Source organism: Sus scrofa, chromosome 1 (assembly GCF_000003025.6).
Source record: "Sus scrofa isolate TJ Tabasco breed Duroc chromosome 1, Sscrofa11.1, whole genome shotgun sequence".
NCBI lineage: Eukaryota > Metazoa > Chordata > Mammalia > Artiodactyla > Suidae > Sus > Sus scrofa.
In genome coordinates this window covers 63,726,690-63,750,654 of record NC_010443.5, presented here as the reverse complement: position 1 = coordinate 63,750,654, position 23,965 = coordinate 63,726,690, and the positions used below count along the sequence as shown (strand labels likewise).

At 36.6% G+C, this 23,965-nt stretch overlaps 1 protein-coding gene across 3 annotated transcripts in view; it reads right to left on the bottom strand.

The window, feature by feature from the left end:
• FHL5 (four and a half LIM domains 5) overlaps nt 1–23,965 on the bottom strand; it is a 48,216-nt gene that overhangs the window by 3,425 nt on the left and 20,826 nt on the right. For all 3 annotated transcript variants that reach the window (XM_021084440.1, XM_021084477.1, NM_001243314.1), the window contains 4 exon segments: nt 12,220–12,391; nt 11,161–11,335; nt 9,097–9,266; nt 4,079–4,265 (listed from right to left, as the gene is read on the bottom strand). In XM_021084440.1, coding sequence (XP_020940099.1) covers nt 4,079–4,265; nt 9,097–9,266; nt 11,161–11,335; nt 12,220–12,391 — 704 coding nt within the window.

Sequence of the window (23,965 nt, the reverse complement as noted above, 5' to 3'; positions counted from 1 at the left end):
CTTGTACTTTTCTTGATTAAATTTATAGCTTGCTTATTTATGATGCTGTCATCACTACTTTCTAATAAGAGTAAATCAATAAGGTACCAATTAATTCCCTTAATGTTATTCAAAACATTAATAAGCTGACAGCAAGAATAATGTTCTATATATACATACATCATTTCTGTTTATAAAACTAATTATTATACATCCAGCACTTGGATGAGCATGAGGTTTTCTTGATCTTATTATTAAGCCTTGTACAGCTGGCAAATGTAAAAATAATTCTTCTGGAATTTTTTACAAAGAAGAAAAAAAAAGAAGCATCTATTAGCAAGAATTTAAGAAAGGCCTGATTCAGCATGTGAGATGATAGTTAATTGTTTCAATTTTGGATATAGCTGACTCCCTCAGGTCATGAGGGTCGTTTGCAATAAGAAGGCCTCTGACACCTGTTTTATCTGGCTTCATTTATTCCTGAAAATTCAGGAAACTAAGAAGTAGCATTTGGTGAAATGCTACTTGACTTGAAGATGAGTCAGTCACTATTCTAAGCTCTTGACTTCATATAGCTCGCACCTCACCTTCATGCCATAGATAAAACACTCAGCCTGACATTGCAAACAAGAAACAGAGAACTTAAACCTCTTGGCCAAGTCACCCAGCTGGTGAGTGGCAGATCTGGGAGTCAATCCTAGGCCATCTGACTTCAGAGACTAAGCTCCTAATTTCATCAAATTAAGTCTGAATTTTTCTTTTGTGAAAAACATTACCAGGAACATTAGCATCCCTTCCTGAAGAAATCCACATTTGAAACTCCTTTTACTGAAAATAAACAGAAAGTGAAGAAAGTGAAGATGTCACCTCATTTAGCTACTCCTTTTGCAAATGAGGCAAATGAGGACTCCAGAGCTGCATCGTGTACACACAGCCACACAGTAGTCAGGGACAGAGGCAACATCAGGGTATTTTACTCCCTAGGACAGAGCTCTTGCCACCAGATCAAGCTCCTTCATCTATCCCAGAAAGTTTGAAAAGTAAATCCTATCTTAGAAGAGAAAAATACTGTAGTTATAACTTGAGAATCAATTGAGATTTAAAATAGTGTTTTAAAAACATTCTAAGATAGTTTCTTATCTTTCTCATGGAGGGTGTCATGTTTGTATGAATGTACAACTTTGAAAAAACAAATACATGGTGGTATAGTTCTCTGTGGTATATTACTTCAAATAGCTTAGTTTTAAAGAAGCTCAACTACAGGGCTTGTATATATTTAAGACCAAAACAAATCAAAGTGAGCTGGAAGTTTTTGCAGGCATATAGTGCCTGGTATGTCTCAATCACAGAGCCAAAAGGAGATTAAGATCATTATCAAAAGACTGACTGTTCTAAACTAAATACATATTCTGTATTGGAATGACTTTAGGGTCAAATCATTGGTTCCTGATCACTTTTATGTTTCATGTGGAACAATGCGGGTTTTTTGTCTGACCTAAAAAAGTTGGGCTCAGTGATTGACCTGCAGAATCTGGCAGAAAAATCATTCAAACCCATGACTCTGTGATGGATCAGAATTGAAACTTATCAAGTTAAGGGCTCTTATAGGCTCTTTCAGGTAAGTATTAGCCCTTAGAGTCCCCAGAAAGTTTTCAAACCCATTTGGAGTTGTTAATTGTTCTCATTTTTTTGTAGAAGCCCCCCACCCCTTTTATTTTCTGGCTAATTAAAGAAAAGTGTTATCCGATACATCTACTGAGTCTCCATTGGGCTGTGATTGCAGATTCTACTAAGATTTTGGAGTGTTTCTGGAAGTGCCCCCCCCCTTCTTTTTTAGGGCAGCACTTGCAGCATATGGAATTTCCCAGGCTAGGGTTCAAATTGTAGCTGCAGCTGCTGGTCTGCACCACACCACAGCCATGCTAGATCCGAGCTGCATCTACGACCCATAGTACAGCTCACAGTAGTGCCGGATCCTTAACCCACTGAGCGAGGCCAGAGGTCAAACCTGCGTCCTCATGGATATTGGTTGAGTTGGTTACCACTAAGCCATGATAGGAACTCCTGGAAGTCCCATTTTTAACTAAAACCAGTGGGATGGTAGCTTATTTTTTTGGTTGCGGGAGTTGCCAGATGTATAGAAGCAGGAGAGCAGAGTGCTTAAGACCCCAAGCTTTGGAGCCTGATAGGCTTGGATTTGCCAGTGCAAGTCTGTGAAAGGACTGGGGAGGTGACATAGCTGAGTGGTGGAGACCTGGTGGAAGGAACACAGGGCTCATGCCCTACACAATGGGCCAGCCACTCAGCTCGGTATGATGGCAACCCAGCCAGGAATGTGAGGGCAGTCTGCTCACCCTGGGCAGGTTCTTTATTTACTTTTGTGCATACATGGACTTCACATTAGTTATTTCCAAACATGTGCAGGCCAAACAAAACATGCTTGCTGGCCAGATGTAACCCATGGGCCAGTGTGAGATTCTGACAATCATCGTGCCTTGTACCACAGGACTGGGTTCTGTTTATCCAGGAAACTCCCTCCCTTGCAAGGAAGTGAAAGCCTTTCAAGCTGGGTTTACAGCAAAACTCTTTTCTTTGCATACGAATGAATATTCACTTTTACTTTGTGACATATTTGAAGATGGAGGAGGAAGAAAAGTATAAAATAATCTTTAATTCTATGTTACATAAACTGAGCTAAAAAAATGAAACATGGTCTAAGAGTACTAGAAATGGGGAATAGAAGTGGCATTCTGCCACTTTATTTGGTGATCATATCTTGCTTACGGAGAATAGCTGTTGGGTTTCTCAGGTGTGATGGAAACTTAATTCTTTTACTACAAAATCAGCATTTTAGACTTGTCTCTGAGGAAAATAGATTTTTTTTACCTTGAAAATTCATTTAACACGGATGGATTTACCATTTATGTTATTTTCAAATATGTCCCATATATTTCGTTTCTTCAAGAGAATGCTATCTTGTTTTATCTCATCTATTCATAATTAAAACTTAGTGTAAGGGCATAGAAAAAGAGAATAAGACATTTGTTAGAAGCATCTTAAATTAAGGTTTAATTAATTCCCGACCTATGCTATCCTAGTTATTATAACTTCAGATTTTTATACAATACTTGTGTTTAATTAAAACTTTTTCGGAGTTCCCGTTGTGGCTCAGTGGTTAACAAATCCAACTAAGAACCCACTGGCCTTGCTCAGTGGGTTAAGGATCCGGTGTTGCCGTGAGCTGTGGTGTGGGTCACAGACATGTCTGGGAGCCTACGTTGCTGTAGCTGTGGTGTAGGCTTGGCAGCTACAGCTCCGATTCAACCCCTAGCCTGGGAACCTCCACATGCCGCGGGTGCGGCCCTAGAAAAGGCAAAATGACAAAAAAATAAACCTTTTCTATTTTGGAGTTCTCATTGTGGCTCAGTGGTAATGAACCTGACTAGTATCCATGAGGATGCAGGTTCCATCCCTGGCCCCACTCAGTGGGCTAAATGATCTGGTGCTGCTGTAAGCTACAGTGTGGGTCGCAGATACAGCTCAGATCTGACGTGGCTGTGGCTGTGTCTGTGGTGTAGGCCAGCAGCTGTAGCTCTGATTCGACCCCTAGCCTGGGAACTTCCATATGCTGCAGGTACAGACTAAAAAGACAAAAAGAAAAAAGAAAAAGAAACTTTTTCTATTTTAAGGCCACTTCACCCTCTTTTGGAACTTATCAGGATGTTGATTTATAAATATCCTTTCCCCAGTCAACTCTTTAAAGTTTTTGCCTCATATCATGCCTCCTTGTAAAGATCTCCAACCTCTCAGCTTGTCTTGTTCTCCTCCTGCCCCGAGCTATTACTTCATGAAGAGTCAGTACAGTTAAGTTTAGTATTAATTACCCTCTTTAGAGCAGAGCTACCTTAATTACACTTTATATGTGCCATGAAGTTTCTGTGTAATACATATATTTATTTATTGGTCCCCAGGTTTATTTCAAAAGGAACCATAAAGGAAAGATCATGATTTTTTCACTTGCATTTCCTAAATTAGCTAAACAGCATTTACATAGCCACAACTGTCCCCTGGTAGGAGTGTATTAAACTGAAGAACTCACCAGTAATAGGTTTGGTGCAGGCAGAGCACTTTTTGGCATAAAGATGGTTGTAGCAGTCCAAGCAGAATGGATAATCATCTTTGGACATAAACTCTTCTTCACAGAGCTCCTTCCTACAGCCACTGCACAGAAAACACTCTTTATGCCATGGCTGGTCATGAAATGTTATCCCACCTGAAGTTATCACCTGGCAAAGGATCACAAAAAAGGCAATGACCATGGAAGCTATTAGAATTCAGATGCTTTTCTGTGTCCACAAGTGGTACCTGGGGCTATTCTATCACATTATGTCAGGATATCTTTTCCCTGTTGTTGTTGCTGTTGTTTTAAACTACTAAGAGAAACAAATGGCTATAGGGATTAAATAGAACTGGTGAGAAATATCCTAGGTTTTCTTCTACAATGGAACAGAAAAGAAGCAGGATCATAATGGACTCAGGAAGATGAAAAAGAAATAGGTCCTTGATTTCCTTGCTCATCTTTTTCTTCTTGGTCTTCAAAAGACCTGCCATTAGAGGATACTTTCTATGCTTTGTTCTTACGTCCATGTATAACTTTTAAGGATATTTAAAAAAAAATCCCATTTTTCATGAATGCTTTATTCCAGCAGTAGCAACTTTGAAAGGAATTGATAAACACAATCATTTGCTAATAATAACTAATATTTCTTAGGTTTTATTTTTTTTCATTCTTCAGCCATGTGCTTAATCTCTTCTTAACATTCTCAACATCCTGACACAGTAGGGACTATTATCTTTCTCTTTTTATTTTTTATTTTTTTGCCTTTTCTAGGGCCACACCCACGGCATATGGAGGTTCCCAGGCTAGGGGTCTAATCAGAGCTGTAGCCCCTAGCCTATGCCAGAGCCACAGCAACACAGGATCCAAGCCATGTCTGCGACCTACACCACAGGTCACAGCAATGCCAGATCCTTAACCCGCTGAGCGAGGCCAGGGATCGAACACACAACCTCATGATTCCTAGTCGGATTCATTAACCACTGAGCTACAATGGGAACTCCTATCTTTTTAGAGAAGAGTAACTACTGAGTGTTAGAGTAGTTAAGTCACTTGCTAGGATCGCATTCAAACCTGCACAGTCTGACTCCACAGCCCATGTGCTTAATCTTGAACGCAGCACTGAGGCAAGATTCCTTTGCACCAATAAACCCTTGACAAGTCTTTGTCGAATGAACAAACACCAAGGGAAAAAAATGTTTGGAATGTAATTCCAATATTGTATCTAGAACACATGGGGGTGCTGTTGGTAACTTCATGAGATTTCAGCATGAGGGCTCAAAGTCATGAGGGCTCAAAGTCATGAGGGCTGGTTAGACATTAAATATTCCTGGGTCATGTGCTAGTTTGGCAGGGATACATACTATTCCTCCATATGATTATTTTTTCTAAACCAGTTGAATCTATGGATTCCACTTTTTTAAAAGGCTGAGATATCTTTATTTAAAAATCAGATGGAAAAGTATTAGACAACTTTTCTTGTGTGGCAGTTTTCAAGTCATAGCCTCTGTCAAAGCCATGGCTGCTGAGTTCCTGGGGTGTCTGTGGAACCTGGCCTGCGTTCATGGAAATGTCTTATACTGACTGAAGTAATGGGATATCTGAGATGGTGCCTGCAATCTTTGTATTCAAGTTAACTAGATATTAGAAAATGTAGAGTCTACTCTAAGCCATCCTATTGTAGACAAATTAAATGTATATGTCTATGCTCTAGGATTTTGAAAAGATTATTTTAAATCTTACAATGACTATCTTAAAAATTAAAGATATTTGATAGAAAATTTTTTTTTTTTTTACAAAGGAGAAAAATATACTAGTCTAAATAAGTAAATGGAAAACATAATGGCGTGTGTGAACTAAAGCAATTTAAAATACCCCCTACTGACTTCAAATGCCTTACAGCAAGCACAGCAGAATCCAAGGTTCCTTTGATTTGTTTGGTCAAACGATTAGCAGGAAATGCTTAAAAGATTCAGAACTTGAAAAATGTATTCACAGAAAAAAAAATCCAGCAATTTGATGTACACAGCAAAGATCATTTAGCTAGGGTGAAGAAACTGGAATATTAAAATATAGTTTGCTTATGATTATATTCCTTTTGAGGAGGCAGACCGGCTAAAATGAAGTCTAACATTCTGGCTTGTTTTTTGCCACTAATTGCTCCCAGGATTTAGAACAAGTTTCTTCTCTGGCAAAGTGGAGGCAATGATGACTTTGCCCTCCGTGGACAACAGCCGATGAATCGAGAATACTCCATGTGAAACTGGGGGAGTCTGAATTCAAAGCACTACAGTTTGAGGTTACTTGTTTTGGGGTAGGAAATAAATTTTAGTTTCACAAAATAAAATCTATGGAAAATGTTCTAAGGGCCTGGCTGTTAAGTAGGTTTTGCTTATTTTCTTCTATTTTATATTTGGTCTTCGGCTTGAGTTGAAACAAATTGCTTATCCTCAGCTTGGATCATCTTGATCACAAACATTTTTATCCAACTTTCCTTAAAGGACTTGTGGTTTTAAAAAATTAAATAGAAAACAATCTGGCATGTTGTTATATGTCTACTACCCAATAAAAACATTTCATAAATTTTTTTGGTGACTTTAAATCATATCCTAAATATAGGGCAGGCTCCTATAACCTGGGAAATGCCAATGCTTTGACTACAAATAGTGCTTAGCACCGATGGACTAGAGAAGTTCTCTTGAATTTTTATAGCATTGAAAGAAGATTTTACTCTGTGCCCAACAAAAGATTTTAAGATAATTCCCACATCTCATTAATATTTTAGTGTAAATCCTTAAGAAACATAGCCTAAAAATGGCCAACTTAGTTGTCCCTCGAAACAGTGAGATAAATACATTTTATTTCTTTTATAGTCGATTTACAATGTTCTGTTGATTTCTGCTGAACAGCAAAATGTCAGCTGGGACATATATGACTGGGACATTATATATATATACATACTTTTTCTCACCTTATCCTCCTTCATGTTCCATCACAAAGTGACTAGATATAGTTCCCTGTGCTATACAAGAGGATCTCATTGCTTATCCACTCCAGATGCAATAGTTTGCATCTAGCATCTCTTTCTAAATGCATGTATTGAGTGATAATTTTTTAGTGCTTTATCTGTCACAGGGTCATAGTATCTGACTATTTCTTATAAAGTCATTACCTAAGTTGGCATTTCTGGTAAAGTAATGGCAGTCTCCGGGTATAAGATGGTTTTGTGTCATGTTACTTTTCATTGTAATGTTCAGCTATCATTAGAGTGAAATTCAGTAATTACAACTAATGGAGTTCTCATTGTGGCTCAGTGGAAACAAATCCGACTAGTATCCATGAAGATATGGGTTTGGCCTCGCTTAGTGGGTTAAGGATTTAGTGTTGCCATTAGCTGTGGTATAGATCGCATACACAGCTCAGATCCCATGTTCCTGTGGCTGTGGTGTAGACTGGCAGCTACAGCTCTGATTCTACCCCTAGCCTGGGAACTTTGATATGTGGTGGATAAGGCCCTAAAAAGCAAAAAACAAAAACAAAACCCCTACAACTTAGGAGTTGATTAATGCCTTCTCAGATGCAGTACTAATATTTTGAATATATATAGAAAATTGTGTGTGTGTGTTTGTGTGCGTGTTTGCATATACACTTGTAGAAAGTGGCAATGATACTTCTAGCTGTCCAGATACAAGCATGCAAATAGTCTTTTTTTTTTTAAATTAGTGAATAAACTAAAGATACATGTAATGGCAGGGTTAAATCTCACTAACATAAGATTCACTACAAAATAGAAAAACTGATCTACATTACTACTTATGAAAATATTCTAAACTTAAAACAATGTCAACCACTCTTTTGGTTATATAAATATTAGTTAAAAAGGTAAGGATATGGATTGGATATTTACAAAATTCAGGATGGTGGCTGAATATAAGGAAACAAGGAAGGAAAGATGATAGGTAATAATTTATAAGGGAATATAGGGAAATTTAATCTATTCATAGTTACTTTTTTTAAAAAAATTATTGGAATATAGTTGACTTACAAAGTTATGTTAATTTCAGGTGCAGAGCAAAGTAAATCAGATACCTTTATCCACATACATATATCCATTCCTTTTTGGATTCTTTTCCCATATAGGCTATCAGAGAGGATTGAGTAGAGTTCCTACTGTATATAAAACAGTAGGTCCTCATTACCCATCTATTTTATATGTAATCATTATGTATGTCAGTCACATTATATATGTCAGTCCCAACCCCCTGATTTACCCCTTCCTCCATGTTTCTGCAAAGGTTCTCAAGAGATCTGCCCAAGTAGCCTGCATATCAAACATGTTTAGAAACAAGTGTCCTAATCCAACATGTTTTCATGATTTAAACTTTCTCATCATAATGTATTTGAAATTTTGATGCCTCACAGGTCAAAGATTTCTTTGAGAACATCAATACATATTTCATGGACTATAGTCAGGTTTATCAAGGTGACAGAGATGAGTGACTTTTCATATAAAAGCTTAGAAATAAAAAAGCTTCAAGTCAAGAAGGTATTTACATTGTTTGGACATAATGTGAGGAAGGAAATAGCCTGTTTAAATTGGTTCTCTTAGTCACTCTGTGAGACAAATCCATATGTCTCTGAAACTAAGTGGACCAAAAACTATTTTCCAAAAAATATTTTGTATTCAAAGAGAGATGTGTGCCTCCTACCAGGATACGTGAAGTCTTCAGTTAATCACAGTGAATGGAACTGGGATATCAAATCAACTGAGCTTCTGGAATATCAAATTAATATTCTGGGTGGAACTTTATGGGGATAAAAATAGATGGCCATCCTCACAGCTACAGGTAGTGCTTTTGAACAGGTTGGAATTCAAAACCGACACGGATGTGTAAAGACAGATACAGCATGATAGTATGGGTTTATTACAAATACGTAGCACAAGCTAAGAAGAAATGGTTTGGAAGATTTCACAAGCTTCAACCTCTTGAGATAATTACCTTCTTACAAAAGCTGCAGTAGTGAGCAAACTCCTTCTCAAAACAGGGCACACAATAATTGCCATTCTCTTTGGAAATCAATGGTTTAGTTCCTATTGGTTGTCGGCAGTGCTCACACACAAAGCAGGTTTCGTGCCAGTAGTTTCCCTTAAATTCCATTTTGCGGGAACCTGTACCCCAACAGCAAGAACTGTTAGTATAAATCAAGCCTGATTTCTTTCTCCCCCACCCCCTTTTTTGACCACAACCATGGCATGCGGAAAGTTCCCGGGCCAGCTATGAACCCATGCTACAGTTGCAGCCTGCACTGCAGTTGCAGCAGTGCTTAACCTACTGCACTACAAGAGAACTTCTGTAATGGTTTTCTTTTAAGGAAAATATGTCAAGATATTTAAAATATACATTAAAGTTAAGGTGATCAACTAATCATCCACATAGAAAAAATAGTGTTTTGTCAAAACATTTATCTGAAAAAAAAAAAAAAGAGATGTAAGTAAAGAGAGTTCAGCCCTGCTGATGGTGAATCACTCTTTCACTGGAAACTCGTGCTGTCTCACAATTTTGAGATGGGAAAGTACTATAAATGCAGACTCTGAAAGCATGGTTTAGATAAATTGGGCTGTAATAACCATTACAAGGATATTAGAAATGCCCAGGGCACAAACTCTGGAGATTGATGTTGTGCACTTGGAGTCTCCTAGAAAATCTTTGAATCTATAATGAGAAAATGAGAGAGAATTGTGTTCTCATGCTGCTGTCTATAGGGATTGAGAAGAGGATCAAAACAGAATTAGTGCTTGCCTACAGGTGTAACAATTTACGTGGGTCCTTGTTTTCCCTAAGAGAAAATAAAGATGACTGACCCTCAAACGAATCTGTGTTGAGCTACAAAATGAGGATCGGTTCCATTCTCCTGTGATGGATTATGTTTCCTGATGCTGTTAGGCCTGCCTAGGACAGGGTATTTAATTCAGTGTTAGTATTATTTATTGGTATAGGTTTTAGCATTATTCCATGGCTCAGATTCTGGTTCAAAAGGTTGCTATAAAATTAGGTTTATGAAAATACACAGAACGCAGTAACTTAGCAATTGAAGACAGAATAATCTTTGTATTTCTAAAGTACACCAAATGAGATGAAGATATATCAAGAAAGATGTCTTTTCTCAAAAATAAAGTCCTATATAGTAGTCCCCCCACTTTATCTGTGGAGGTATGTTCCAAGACCCCCATTGATGCCTAAAACTATATGAGGATTGTATAGAACCCCATATAAGATTTTTTTTTCCTATTCATATGACCTCTGTTAAAGTTTATTTATAGACTAGGCATTACGGGAGGTTAGCATCAATAAAATAATAAAATAGAACAATTATAACAATATGCTGAATAGAAGTTACATGAATGTAGTCTCTCTCTCAAAATATTGTGTTGTACAAATTCAATACCTTTTCCATCTTAACTAAACATTTGTCATGCACCATGGCCCTAATTTTTGCAGTTGGAGGTGCAACAGCAAAAGCACAAACTTCTTTTTTCTACTTTACAATTTCATGGATGGAAAATTTGTTCTTACATTAGATCTTAGCAACCTCAACATAGGATTTATTTTCTTTCCTTGTTAGGTCAAGAACTTTCTTTTCATTTAAAGGAAGTACTTTATAGCTTTTCTTCAGCATATCTGAATTGCCACCATCACTCTCCTTGCATTTTAACTAAAATAGGGGTTTCTTGAACACAAGCACTATGATAATAGTGTCCAATCTGATAACTGAGATAGTTGTTAAGTGACTACTGGGCAGGATGCTGTGGACAAAGAGATGATTCACATCATGGGCAGGATGGAGGGGGACAATGAGAGATTTCATCACACCTTGCAGAACAGCACACAATTTAAAACTTAGGAAATGTTTGTTTCTGGAGTTTTCCATTTAATATTTTCAGGCTGAGGCTGACCTGAAACCATGGATTGCGGGGGACTATTATACTACTCTTTTCCTGTGTTTGGGTTTAATTCAAAGCATTGCAGCTTCAGTTCTAGACTAAAGCTCCCTCGCGGTCTTACCTGGCATGATGGTCCTCTTGCAGTGGAAGCACTTGGAGGAGCACTCATTAGAATAGCATTCTGAGCACAGCAGGCGCTCATCCTTGGCAGCAAAAGGTTTTTCCACCAAGGAGTGATTGCATTTGGCACAATTGAAGCATCCTTCATGCCAGTGACGGCCTTTGTAACAAAGATCCTTTGAGACAGTAAGTCAAAATTAATTAAATGTGTTTGTGATGCAACTGGTCGTTTTATAAGACAAAACCAAACACTCCTGGGACTCTGGTGCCAGTAGGTTGTGCTGGTAGCTTGAGGGAATGTTGTTATTGATACTATTACCCATAGAAAGGAGATTGTCTGGGGCAATTAAGAACTAGAGCCTCGGGCTTCCTTGGTTGGTTACAAAAGCCAGATGGAAAGTAAGTGGACTCTCCTATTTCTTCAGATTTTGTCTACTTTCCTTTTATAAATTATAAGAGAAGTTTTTCATGGAATGATGTTTATTTTTAGGTTGTAATATCCTGTTACTCTTTGAGTTTCAACTAAACAAAATCTTAACACTGTTTAGCCAAAGCAAAGGCCAAAAAAAAAAAAAAAACCCCAACCCCCCCAAAAAAAAACACAAAAAAACCCCAAAGACAACAACAACAACAACAAAACAATAATGTGCATTGTGGGAAGAATGGGCTGTATGTGTGAGAAGTATCAGGGCACTATGGTTTTAGGAGAAATGAGGCTGATTTAAAGTTAGATAATATAAATGCTTGAATTTTTACACTTACAATTATGTATTTCATTCTAGAAATACATGTTTTAGCTCTGTGACTTTCGGCAAATAACTCTTTTAATCTTTAGCATTCTAAATTATCTCCTAATATCACTATAAGGATTAAAGCATATGTTACGGTTTGCAGCATTGAGCAGAGTGCCTGGACCTTGATTGAAGGTAGCTTTGAAAAACCTTATATCTAGTAGCAGAGCAATAGGGTATTAACAGTCAACACTGAAGAAAAAGAGGCCTTCCAAAACAGTTGTCTGCTGTCCATATGCAGTCATTCTGTGAATTGAGGTAAGACCTACCTTGGAATCTGATTCAATTGGTTCTTTGCACTCCTCACAATAGTTAGAAAAGATGCGATCATAACAAGAAACACAGTATGGATTGTCATCCTTTAGTACATACTTCTTCCCAAGAAGTGATGCCGTGCAGTATTGACAATCAAATTGAGCAGTCGTCATTTTGGTTTTTGTCCTTCAAATAAAAAAAATTCACATATATAAAGGCAAAATTTTTGATAAGGTAAATTATAAAGCCTCAATACACTTGAGTTAAGCACTCAAATGGGTTTATATTTTTTACATGAAAATGCCCTAATTTAGCAAAAATGCTGTTGTCATGGTGATAAGTGGAGTGACTTAGGAAAGGCTACTCTCCCATTGTGGCAGTTCTCTATGTGTTTTGCCAGCCAAAATGCATCAAGTCAGCAGCCAGACTGTGGGAAAAAAATCTTGTATTCATCATTTGCCAATGTAGAATTCAATGAGAAAATGATATGCATTGAAATAGTCTCTATATGTGCTAACTGAAGTAGAAATTACTGATGAAGTGCAATGTCATTTTCTGCATCGCTCTTTGATCTCCCAACTCTTTACTGGGCACCTAATGGGGGTTCTGCTCAGTAGTTCTAAGGCCTTGCTGTACCACAGCCTCTCCCTTGCGACATCCTCCTCAGCTGTGGCTTGAACCTCTCCAAATGTACTTTTGACTCTGAAATCTCTAGTTTTAGCCTGTTCATTGTTTGCCTCCTGGGCATCTCCATTTAAGTGACCCACACCTGGTTGGTCAAAACAACCTCCTCAGCAGTGAGGATTCAGTCCAAGTGTTAGGTCTTGGTGACTGCCATTGAGTCATTTCCCAGATGTGGATGTTGGTTAAAAATGACAGTGGTACAGTCATCAAAACAGAGTGGTACTGGTATCAAAACAGACAGACAGACCAATGGAACATAATAGAGAATCTGGAAATAAACCCTGACACCTATGGTCAATTAATCTTTGACAAGGGAGGCAAGAACATAAAATGGGAAAAGGAAAGTCTATTCAGCAAGCATTGCTGGGAAACCTGGACAGCTGCATGCAAAGCAATGAAACTAGAACACACCCTCACACCATGCACAAAAATAAACTCCAAATGGCTGAAAGACTTAAATATATGACAGGACACCATCAAACTCCTAGAAGAAAACATAGGCAAAACACTCTCTGACATCAACATCATGAATATTTTCTCAGGGCAGTCTCCCAAAGCAATAGAAATTAGAGCAAAAATAAACCCATGGGACCTCATCAAATTGACAAGCTTCTGCACAGCAAAGGAAACCAAAAAGAAAACAAAAAGACAGCTTACAGAATGGGAGAAAATAGTTTCAAATGATGCAACTGACAAGGGCTTAATCTCTAGAATATATAAGCAACTTATACAACCCAACAGCAAAAAAACCAATCAATCAATGGAAAAATGGGCAAAAGACCTGAATAGACATTTCTCCAAAGAAGATATACAGATGGCCAACAAACACATGAAAAAATGCTCAACATCGCTGATTATAAGAGAAATGCAAATCAAAACTACCATGAGATACCACCTCACACCAGTCAGAATGGCCATCATTAATAAATCCACAAATAACAAGTGCTGGAGGGGCTGTGGAGAAAAGGGAACCCTCCTGCACTGTTGGTGGGAATGTAAACTGGTACAGCCACTATGGAGAACAGTTTGGAGATACCTTAGAAATCTATACATAGAACTTCCATATGACCCTGCAATCCCACTCTTGGGCATCTATCCTGACAAAGCTCTACTTAAAAGAGACACATGTACCCGCATGTTCATTGCAGCACTATTCACAATAGCCAGGACATGGAAACAACCCAAATGTCCATCGACAGAGGATTGGATTCGGAAGAAGTGGTATATATACACAATGGAATACTACTCAGCCATAAAAGAAAAATGACATCATGCCATTTGCAGCAACATGGATGGAACTAGAGAATCTCATCCTGAGTGAAATGAGCCAGAAAGACAAAGGCAAATACCATATGATATCACTTATAATTGGAATCTAATATCCAGCACAAATGAACATCTCCTCAGAAAAGAAAATCATGGACTTGGAGAAGAGACTTGTGGTTGCCTGATGGGAGGGGGAGGGGATGGGAGGGATCGGGAGCTTGGGCTTATCAGACACAACCTAGAATAGATTTACAAGGAGATCCTGCTGAATAGCATTGAGAACTATGTCTAGATACTCATGTCGCAACAGAAGAAAGGGTGGGGGAAAAAACTGTAACTGCAATGTATACATCTAAGGATAACCTGACCCCCTTGCTGTACAGTGGGAAAATAAAAAAAAATAAAAAAAAAAAAGAAAACAACCCCCCCCCAAAAAAAAATGACAGTGGTAGAAAAGAGCTTTAGGTCAATTCTGGTTTTAGGGCTAAATGAACATGTACCCAGAAAGAATAATAATGGCAACATCTTACAGGATGAAAAACTGATATGAAACACAAAGTCAAAGTCAGGATAAGAATTCTGGTTATTTTGTAAGTTTATGAAAACCATCAAAGAACAAAATGCGTGAATTTCAAAAAGGATAATTAGGCATTGAACACGAGTTTTTTTAATCATCAAAAACAGTACCACTGATTTTCTTGGAAAATAAATATATTAGGAATTACAAATATATTCTATTTCTCCACCTCAGAAATTTGTTTTTTTAACTTGAGCCAAGTCAGAAAATCAATTAATTATTCTGATGCTTTCATAGTGCATTAATACTAGCTTTTATTTACTACACTCAAACTGTATTTCCATATATTTGCCACCTTTTATTTTAATAATGAAGTTTCCAGCACAATGTCTTGCTGAATTTACATTGTCATTAATTCTCTATATAGCAGATCTTCACTATCAGAGAAAAAACTGAGGATTTGGCACATGTGTGCCTTTTCCCAGGAAAAATGCACATTCAGACTAGAAGTTCCCAATGGAACATGCCAAAATTATCTGCAAAGAACACTGAATTCCCTATTTAATTTTCCACAGTAATGTCCCTGCTTAGTGAACATAAACACACTAAAAGAGTTACTGAGGTCTTGGAAACAGGAGGAAAATAGTCCTGATTCTCTTGAAAGATTTAAAAAAACCTAAGTTTTATTCATATTTACAGTGATCAAGTGTTTATCTCTTACTAGTGCTATGACAGTAGAGTATATATCTTAAGTGTTCATCACTTAATATGTAAATGCCATTTTCGTTATTAATATTTATTTAGTTTTAGGGTATGTAATAGCACTATGAAACACAGCCTCTCGGGACTTAGGAGTACTCAGGCTACTTCCATTTTGTGCGGCTTTTAGTATATTATAAAATGAAGAAACAACTAAGGGATCACATTTGTAGAATTTCTAGCATTTATTTTATTTTATTTTTTTTAAATTTTTTTATTTTCTCACTGCACAGCAAGGGGGTCAGGTTATCCTTACATGTATACAATTACATTTTTTTTCCCCATCCTTTGTTCTGTTGCAACATGAGTATCTAGACAAAGTTCTCAATGCTATTCAGCAGGATCTCCTTGTATATCTATTCTAAGTTGTGTCTGATAAGTCCAAGCTCCTGATCCCTCCCACCCCCTCCCCCTCCCATCAGGCAGCCACAAGTCTAGCATTTATTTTAAATAACACTTTTTTTTTTTTTTTTTTTTGGTCTTTTGTCTTTTTTTTTTTAGAGCTGCACTTGTGGCACATGGAGGTTCCCAGGCTGGGGGTCTAATCGGAGCTGTAGCTGCTGCCTATGCCAGAGCCACAGCAAAGCCAGATACGAGTCTTGTCTGCAAACTACGCCACAGATCATGGCAACGCCAGATCCTTAACCCACTGAACAAGGCCAGGGTTTGAACCCGCAACCCCATGGTTCCTAGTCTGATTCGTTTCCACTGCGCCACGAGAGGAAGCTACCCAAACAACACTTTAGAAATACAACATTACAATGCCTGTACCTTATGTGGTGATCAGAGCAGAAGCCTAAACATCTAAAATCTAAATATCTGAAAGGGATATTTTATAAATATATGAATATTGATATAGAAATATATAACAATAAATATAAATACTTGTCTAAATATAAGAATATGTGGTCTTGCCCACTCCCATCCCAATCACATAATAGACCTTGCTCCTTAGAAAATTCTAATGAAATTGACTATATTCCATATTTTCTTCTTCTTCTTTTTTTTAAAGGAAAAAATTACTTCCTATTCCTTCTTTTTTTCAAAGCAACATCATGGAGTTGAGAGGGTGAGAACAGTCCATTCAGTACCTCAACACTATATAATTTTGCATTTTATAGAATTTTTTCCCTACAGCGAGAGAGGTATTTGATCCAGGTCAACATGTAATAAATAGCTAGTAAGTAATAGTTGAACTCCCTGCCCTCAAGAAGTCTAGATTGTTTTATTTCTTACCCTGGTAATAGTGACTATAATTTGAGGAAAGAGAATAAACTGAACATTCACTCTCTTATTCTTTCTTGGGGAAAATATACGAAAGAAATTTAGTCTTCATTTTCATGAACTATATCATCAGGTACACAAATAGATGAATACATCCATAGTTTCTTAAACAGAGGTTTTATAACCATAAATATGACACATATTTCCCTAGGACTATGTAGGATTCTTAGCAACTAATAGAAAGGAGTGGGGAAATATAGGGAGACTTTTCTAGGAAGATTTTTAGGAAGTTAAGCTTTTGCAGATGTATTAAGAAGGGGAGAAGGATCTTGATTAGCAGGGAAGAAAGGGGAAAAGACAAATGTGAGAATGGCACAGATCGCATCTCAAGTTGGGAAAAGGTGAGTTATTGCCAACAGATTTTCACCCAAGTATATCAGGATTAAAAAAAAAAAGACCTTAGAAGTATTTAAACTTTTTAAAGCTATCTGAATTTTTTAATACAATCAGTCCTAAAGGGGTTGGGGACAGGCAAGAGGCAAGAGTGTGAATTTTTCCAATCAGGTTACATTTTACCACTGTATTCTCTTCTAAACATCATTCTGTACTTTTTCCTCTTCTTCATCCTTCACATTATATTTTTGAATAATCAGGGAATAACTTGTGTCCACAAGAGCAGACCAAATGGCTTGTTTTTAATCATCTTCTAACAGGTAAACAGGAAAAGGGAGTAGGGGACTATGTGATTCATATCTCAGAAGCCCCCATCTGAGCATTAATTTGGCAAAGATATTGAAGAATTTTTGTTCAAAGATTTGAAATCCTTGAACAGAGCTGATGTATAACTATGTATAACTAAAAGAGATCTAGGGAGTTCCCATCGTGGCGCAGTGGTTAACGAATCCGACAAGGAACCATGAGGTTGTGGGTTCGGTCCCTGCCCTTGCTCAGTGGGTTAACGATCTGGCATTGCCGTGAGCTGTGGTGTAGGTCACAGACGCGGCTTGGATCCCGCATTGCTGTGGCCCTGGCATAGGCCGGTGGCTACAGCTCCGATTCGACCCCTAGCCTGGGAACCTCCATATGCCGTGGGAGCGGCCCAAAGAAATAGCAAAAAAAAAAAAAAAAAAAAAAAAAAGAGAGAGAGAGAGATCTTAAAGTTTTAAATCTTAAAGTTTAATTTAATTTAATTTTTTTTTTTTTTTTTTTTTTTTTTTTTTTTTTTTTTTTTTTTGCTTTTTAGGGTTGCAGGTGCAGCATATGGAAGTTCCCAGGCTAGGGGTCAAATCAGAGCTACAGCTGCCACCTTACACCACAGCCACAGCACTGGGGGATCCAAGCCAAGTCTGCGACCTATACCACAGCTCACAGCAATGCCAGATCCTTAGCCTGCTGAGCAGGGCCAGGGATTGAACCCACATCCTCATGGATAGAGGTTAGTTTCGTTTCTGCTGAGCCACAGAACTTCAAGAAATCTTAATGTTAACGAATACCCAACTGGATAGCATTTGACTTTTCTAGGCATGAACTCCAAAATGCTAGTATCAACATCAATAGGACATTCTTGTCAACCTTTTCAAAGGGATCAGATTAGATATACTCTTGTCAAACTTCTTTCAGAATCATTCTGCAGTTATACAATAATTTAAGCACAGAATTTTTATCATTGCATACTGAGATTTTAGAAGATTGAGTTAAAGGTACATTGATATATTAAAGAACCTATGAAGATACATAAATAGCTCAGAAATCCAATGTTGTGAATGGAATTGGTTTTTTTTTTTCAATTTCTCCCTTTAGATTTTAGATTTCTGCATAAAAGAATGTGAGTTTGTCATAGCTTCCATAACTGAGAATGCTGTTTCTTAGATGTTATTTTAAAACCAGGAATAATTTTGTGTCAAGTCCTGTTATACGGTGAGTTATTGATTAGAAGGCTAATGTTGTGAGCAATATATACATATTTTTACTATGCTGAGCAAAATTAATAGATTCACAAGAAATACATGTTAAAGAATGTCAAGCAGGAGGGAGGCAAGGATTTGAGGCTATACATGATATCTTTAATATGTTTTTTGTTTGCAAGGCATCACATACCATTCATTCATTCATTCATTCATTTGATAAACAGGTAAATATTTTGTATTTGCAAAGTAACCTGCTAGAAGGTGTGAAGGATATAAAAATTGATTAGACTCAAATCCCATCTGCAGAGAGTTTATAATCTAGTAGGAAGACTGAGGACAGTTTACAAATAACTAAACAAAATTTGGAAGCGATGAAAAAATGAAAGGTTATGATCATTTAGAGCAATGATTCTAAACACAATTCATGTTAGAATTTTAAAAATTTCCAAAGTACTGCCCTAGCCAAAACCATTTAAAACAGGGTTTCTGGGGATAGAGTATGAGAAGTATTTTTTTAGCTCTCAGGAGGTTCAAATGGCCAGTGATAATTAAAAACCATCAGTTTAGAGAAGGAAGAGGGGAATTATTTTTAGCTGGGAAAAATTCAGGAGCAACTTAGGTGGCATTTGAATTGATCCTGTGGTAGATATTATGGCTTGGTTCTCCCAACCTTGGCTCTATCCTACTTCTACTTGGAGAGGTCAGGCAGCTAGATATTTTCTGGACCCTGTTAAAGCTACTGTTCAGGATACAAATTTGGCTCTGCTCACTGCAAACAGGTGTGTAAACTGGAAGGTGGGAGAAAAGCAGAGGGCATGTTCCTGCTGCTGTTGATGCTGGCAGGCTCGGTTGTAGAACTGTGGGGTTTCCCCCTTTCAGAATGCCTGGACTCGGGTTTTCTGGGGTCCAGGGATTTGTTTATGGTCTGAGAGAAAGTTGCGGCTGTAGTCTCAGTGGCGGCAGCAGCAGGTTCCTCACCTCCAGATTACAGAGCAGAATGGGTGTTGGGAAGCCTCTACCACCTTGGAGGAATTGTTAACTGTACTAACAATGAGATCTAATGTTCCTATGTTTCCTGAGAGCCAGGTACTGTGTAAAGTTCCTTATTAGATGATCTCTCATAAACATCAATGTAGGGTGGGTCTATTATTATTTTCATCCCCATTTGACAGATGAAGAAACCAAAGCTTAGAGAGGCCAAGATCACTTGGCTGATAAAAATGCTGAATCCAGGATTTAAACCTACACCTGTTAGAAACTGAAGCCCAAGATATAAGTATTCTTTCCTGAAGATGTGGGGAAGGGCATTTGGGATTGACCAATAGGATTAGAAAAGATGTTGGAGTTCCCATTGTGGCGCAGTGGAAATGAATCTGACTAGGAACCATGAGGTTGTGGGTTCGATCCCTGGTCTCGCTCAGTGGGTTAAGGATCTGGTGTTGCTGTGAGCTGTGGTATAGGTCACAGATGTGGCTCAGATCCTGCATTGCTGTGGCTGTGGTATAGGCCAGCAGCTGTAGCTCTGATTCAACCCCTAGCCTGGGAATCTCCATATGCTGCAGGAAAAAAAAAAAGAATTAGAAAAGATGTTTACTTGATAGAAGAGGCTCATATAAAAAACAGAAAATAATATATTTGAAGTGGCTTGCAGGACATGAGAAGGATAAGTTTGGAGGACAAGTTTGGAAAGGTAGACTGGGCAAGATCACCAATGCTTAAGTTTCAACTTAAAGTTGAACATATATTTTTTCAACATAAAATATATAAGCATTGAAGGAGTTCTCTAGTGGCACAATAGATTAAGGATCTGATGTGGTCACTGCTGTAGCACGGGTTCAATCCCTAGCCTGGGAACTTCCATATGCCATAAACACTGCATACGCACACATCTGAAAGTATTGATGATTAAGAATAAATTAGTCAAGTGTTTTTTAGCTGAGATTTGTGAAAATTAATTTAGGAATACTAATAGAAGTTATTGGAAGGTAGATATATCACAGACAAGAAATCAGTTTATTTTTCAGTATTCCATTTAATCAACAAATATTATTATTCCCATGTAAAAAGAGATGTTTTACGTATTTTGGTGTGTATATAAAGGAGAAGTCTTATTGAAGGAATAATGGCCAGTCTATTAAAACCGACAAAATACATCATGTTATAAATTTAAAAAACAAAGCAAAAAATATGAACCTCCCACAGACTAAAAACACAATCTAGGGACCTCTGGGTAAACCTACTAAAAATCAAAGACAAATTACATCTTAAAAATAGGTTAAAATACTACCTTTAGAGTAACAAAAAATAAGTCACCTACCACTCACAGAAAAAAAAAAAAAAAAGGAAAGTAAATGATGGAATGTTAAAATTTCTGAAAGAAACTAGAAGCCAATTTAGAAGTCAATACTCAGATAAAATATTTTTTGATAATGAAGATGAAAAAAAGATATTTTCAGACAGTGAGAAACAGAATATATCAGTAGTACACACATTTTAAAGAAAATACCAAACAATGTTCTTCAAGCAAGAGGACACCGAACTCAGATTGAAGCTCAGAGATAAAGTGGTGAAAAACAACAAAAATGATAAATCTGAATAAATATGAACATAGAACAACTTTAACCAAAGAATTTGCAAATGTAGATAAAATGAGAAATGTCTAGGATAAGGAAAAAACATTAAAACTGACACAGGAAGAAATATAAATTTCAACTGGTTGGTATTATTAATGAAATTGAATTTGAAATTAGAAGCTTATGTAGAAAGTAAAATACAATCCCACATAGCTTTACCAGTAGGTTTTATCAAGCTTTTAGGAAAAAAATAATACCAATCTTAACAAACAATATCAAATAATTAAAAACAAGAATGATCCACTTAATTTTGAGCCCATTAAAACTTTGATACCAAAACCTAAAAATATTATGAGAGACATTGTGCAGATCAAACTCATAATAATACATTCTCAAGTAAATATAAAAGTTTCAGCAAATCACTAATTGAATCCAGTGATATATGAAAAAATTTATAAGTTGAGTTTATCCCAGGAATACAATTTTGATTTAAAATTGAAAAGAGAATCATTGTATTTTACCACATTTACTAAATAAATGAGAAAGCTAAGTAATTATTTTAGCAGATGCAGAGAGGGCATTTGATAAAATTTACTTCAATTCATGATTTAAAACTTATCAAACTAAGAATAAAGGAATTTTCTCAATATAATTTAAGGAATATTTCAAACATTATCAAAAAGGCTGAATGTTAGTAGCTTTACTGAGATGGGAAATGGGAAAAGAATGTCCATGATCCTCCTTTCTATTCTGTTACAGCAAAAGTCATAGACTGTGACTAAGCTGAGAAAAAGAAAAGCATAAGAATTGAAAGGAAAAATACTCATAATTTGTTGATGGATAATTTTGTGAAGAAAACCCAAATAATTCTGTAAGTTGCCAGAGTTGCTGGATAAAATATCTATGTATAAAAATCTATTGTATTCTTATATGATGGCAACAAACAGAAAATGAAATTTCAATATATAGCATTTATAATATAATTAAAAAGATCCTCAAATACCCTGTAATAAGTCTTATAAGAATGTGTAAGACCTCTACATAAAAGAAAAATTTGAAGGAACATAAAGAAAACTCAAATAAATATGTGGAAAGATACAATATTCATGGACTTTAAAACTCACTATTTTGAAGGTATTATTTCTTTTAGTCCTTTCAGAAAATGGGAAAATATTTTCATTAACTTGTAATGGGGAAATATTTCTTAAGCAAGGCGGAAAACATACTAGCCACATAGGGAAAATTTAATAAATTAAAACTACATTAAAATTAAGAACCACTGTTTTTCAAAAGACAGGGTGAAAATGATAGCAGAGTCATAGAAAGGTATTACAACTCAAGAACCAACAAACGTATCATAGAGAACCAGAACACATAAAGAAATTCTGCAAGTAAATAAGGAAAAAAATAGACAATCCAATAAAGATGCAAAAGATTTGTATAAATACTACACAAAATAGAACATTCAAATGATGTTAAACCTAAGATTGTGCTTAATCTCATTAACTATCACTGAAAGTTTCACAAGTACCTTGATACAAGAGCAATATAAGAAAACTCATGGAATTACTCTACCCTAGAAATATAATGTTTAAAAAAACCCATGTTCAAAATCAATAAAAATTGTACTTGTATTAAATGTAGTATGATAAATAAAAAACTTCATGAGTGGATTAGCTTGTCATATGAAATATTAAAATTTAAGATAATTAAGGTAATATAGTATTGAAACTGACTAAACCAAAAGATCAGTGTAATAGAAAAGAAAATGAAATCATATATATTATCTATATTTATATGGAAATCTGATATATTAAAACACTTAGTTTAGTAAAAGAAAAATTATTCAATAAATGTTACTGGAATAATTTGTTATTTACATAACAAAAAAATTAATTGGGTCCTCCCTTACACCATACTCAAAACAATTCCACATTCAATATGAAAAGCAAAACTTAAAATTTAGGAGTAAATTTCTATGAAGTCAGAGTAGGGAAAGTTTTTTTAAAAGATGCAAAAATAGAGAGTTCCCTTTGTGGCGCAGTGGTTAACAAACCCAACTAGGATCCATGAGGATGCGGGTTTAATCCCTGGTCTCGCTTAGTGGGTTAAGGATCCTGCTTTGCTGTGAGCTGTGGTGTAGGGCACAGACACAGCTCAGATCCCACAGTTGCTGTGATGGTGGTGCAGGCCGGCAGCTGTAGCTCTGATTTGATCCCTAGCCTGGGAACTTCCATATCCGTGGTTATGGCCCCAAAAATCTAACTAACTAACTAACTAAATAAATATAAGCTAATGAAAAAATGGGCAAAAGATATAAGCAAAAAATCTTTTTAAAATGATAAATATTTTATTTATTTATTTATTTATTTATTTATTTATTTATTTATTTATTTATCTTTTTGCCATTTCTAGGGCCGCTCCCGTGGCATATGGAGGTTCCCAGGCTAGGGGCTGAATCAGAGCTGTAGCTGCTGGCCTACTCCAGAGCCACAGCAACGCAGGATCCGAGCCGTGTCTTCAACCTACACCACAGCTCACAGCAACACCAGATCCTTAACCCACTGAGCAAGGCCAGGGATTGAACCCTCAACGTCATGGTTCCTAGTCGGATTTGTTAACCACTGAGCCATGACAGGAACTCCATAAAATGATAAATATTTTAAAGAAAGCTCAACCTACCCAATGAAATATGAATTTACCTGACCAGCAAACTGTAATGAAATAATTTATACTCACAAGTTCAGAAAAAATTAACAAGTATGACCACATAAAATGTTGGTGAGGATAAGGAGCAAATGGAATTCACACACTGAAATAAGAATGAAAG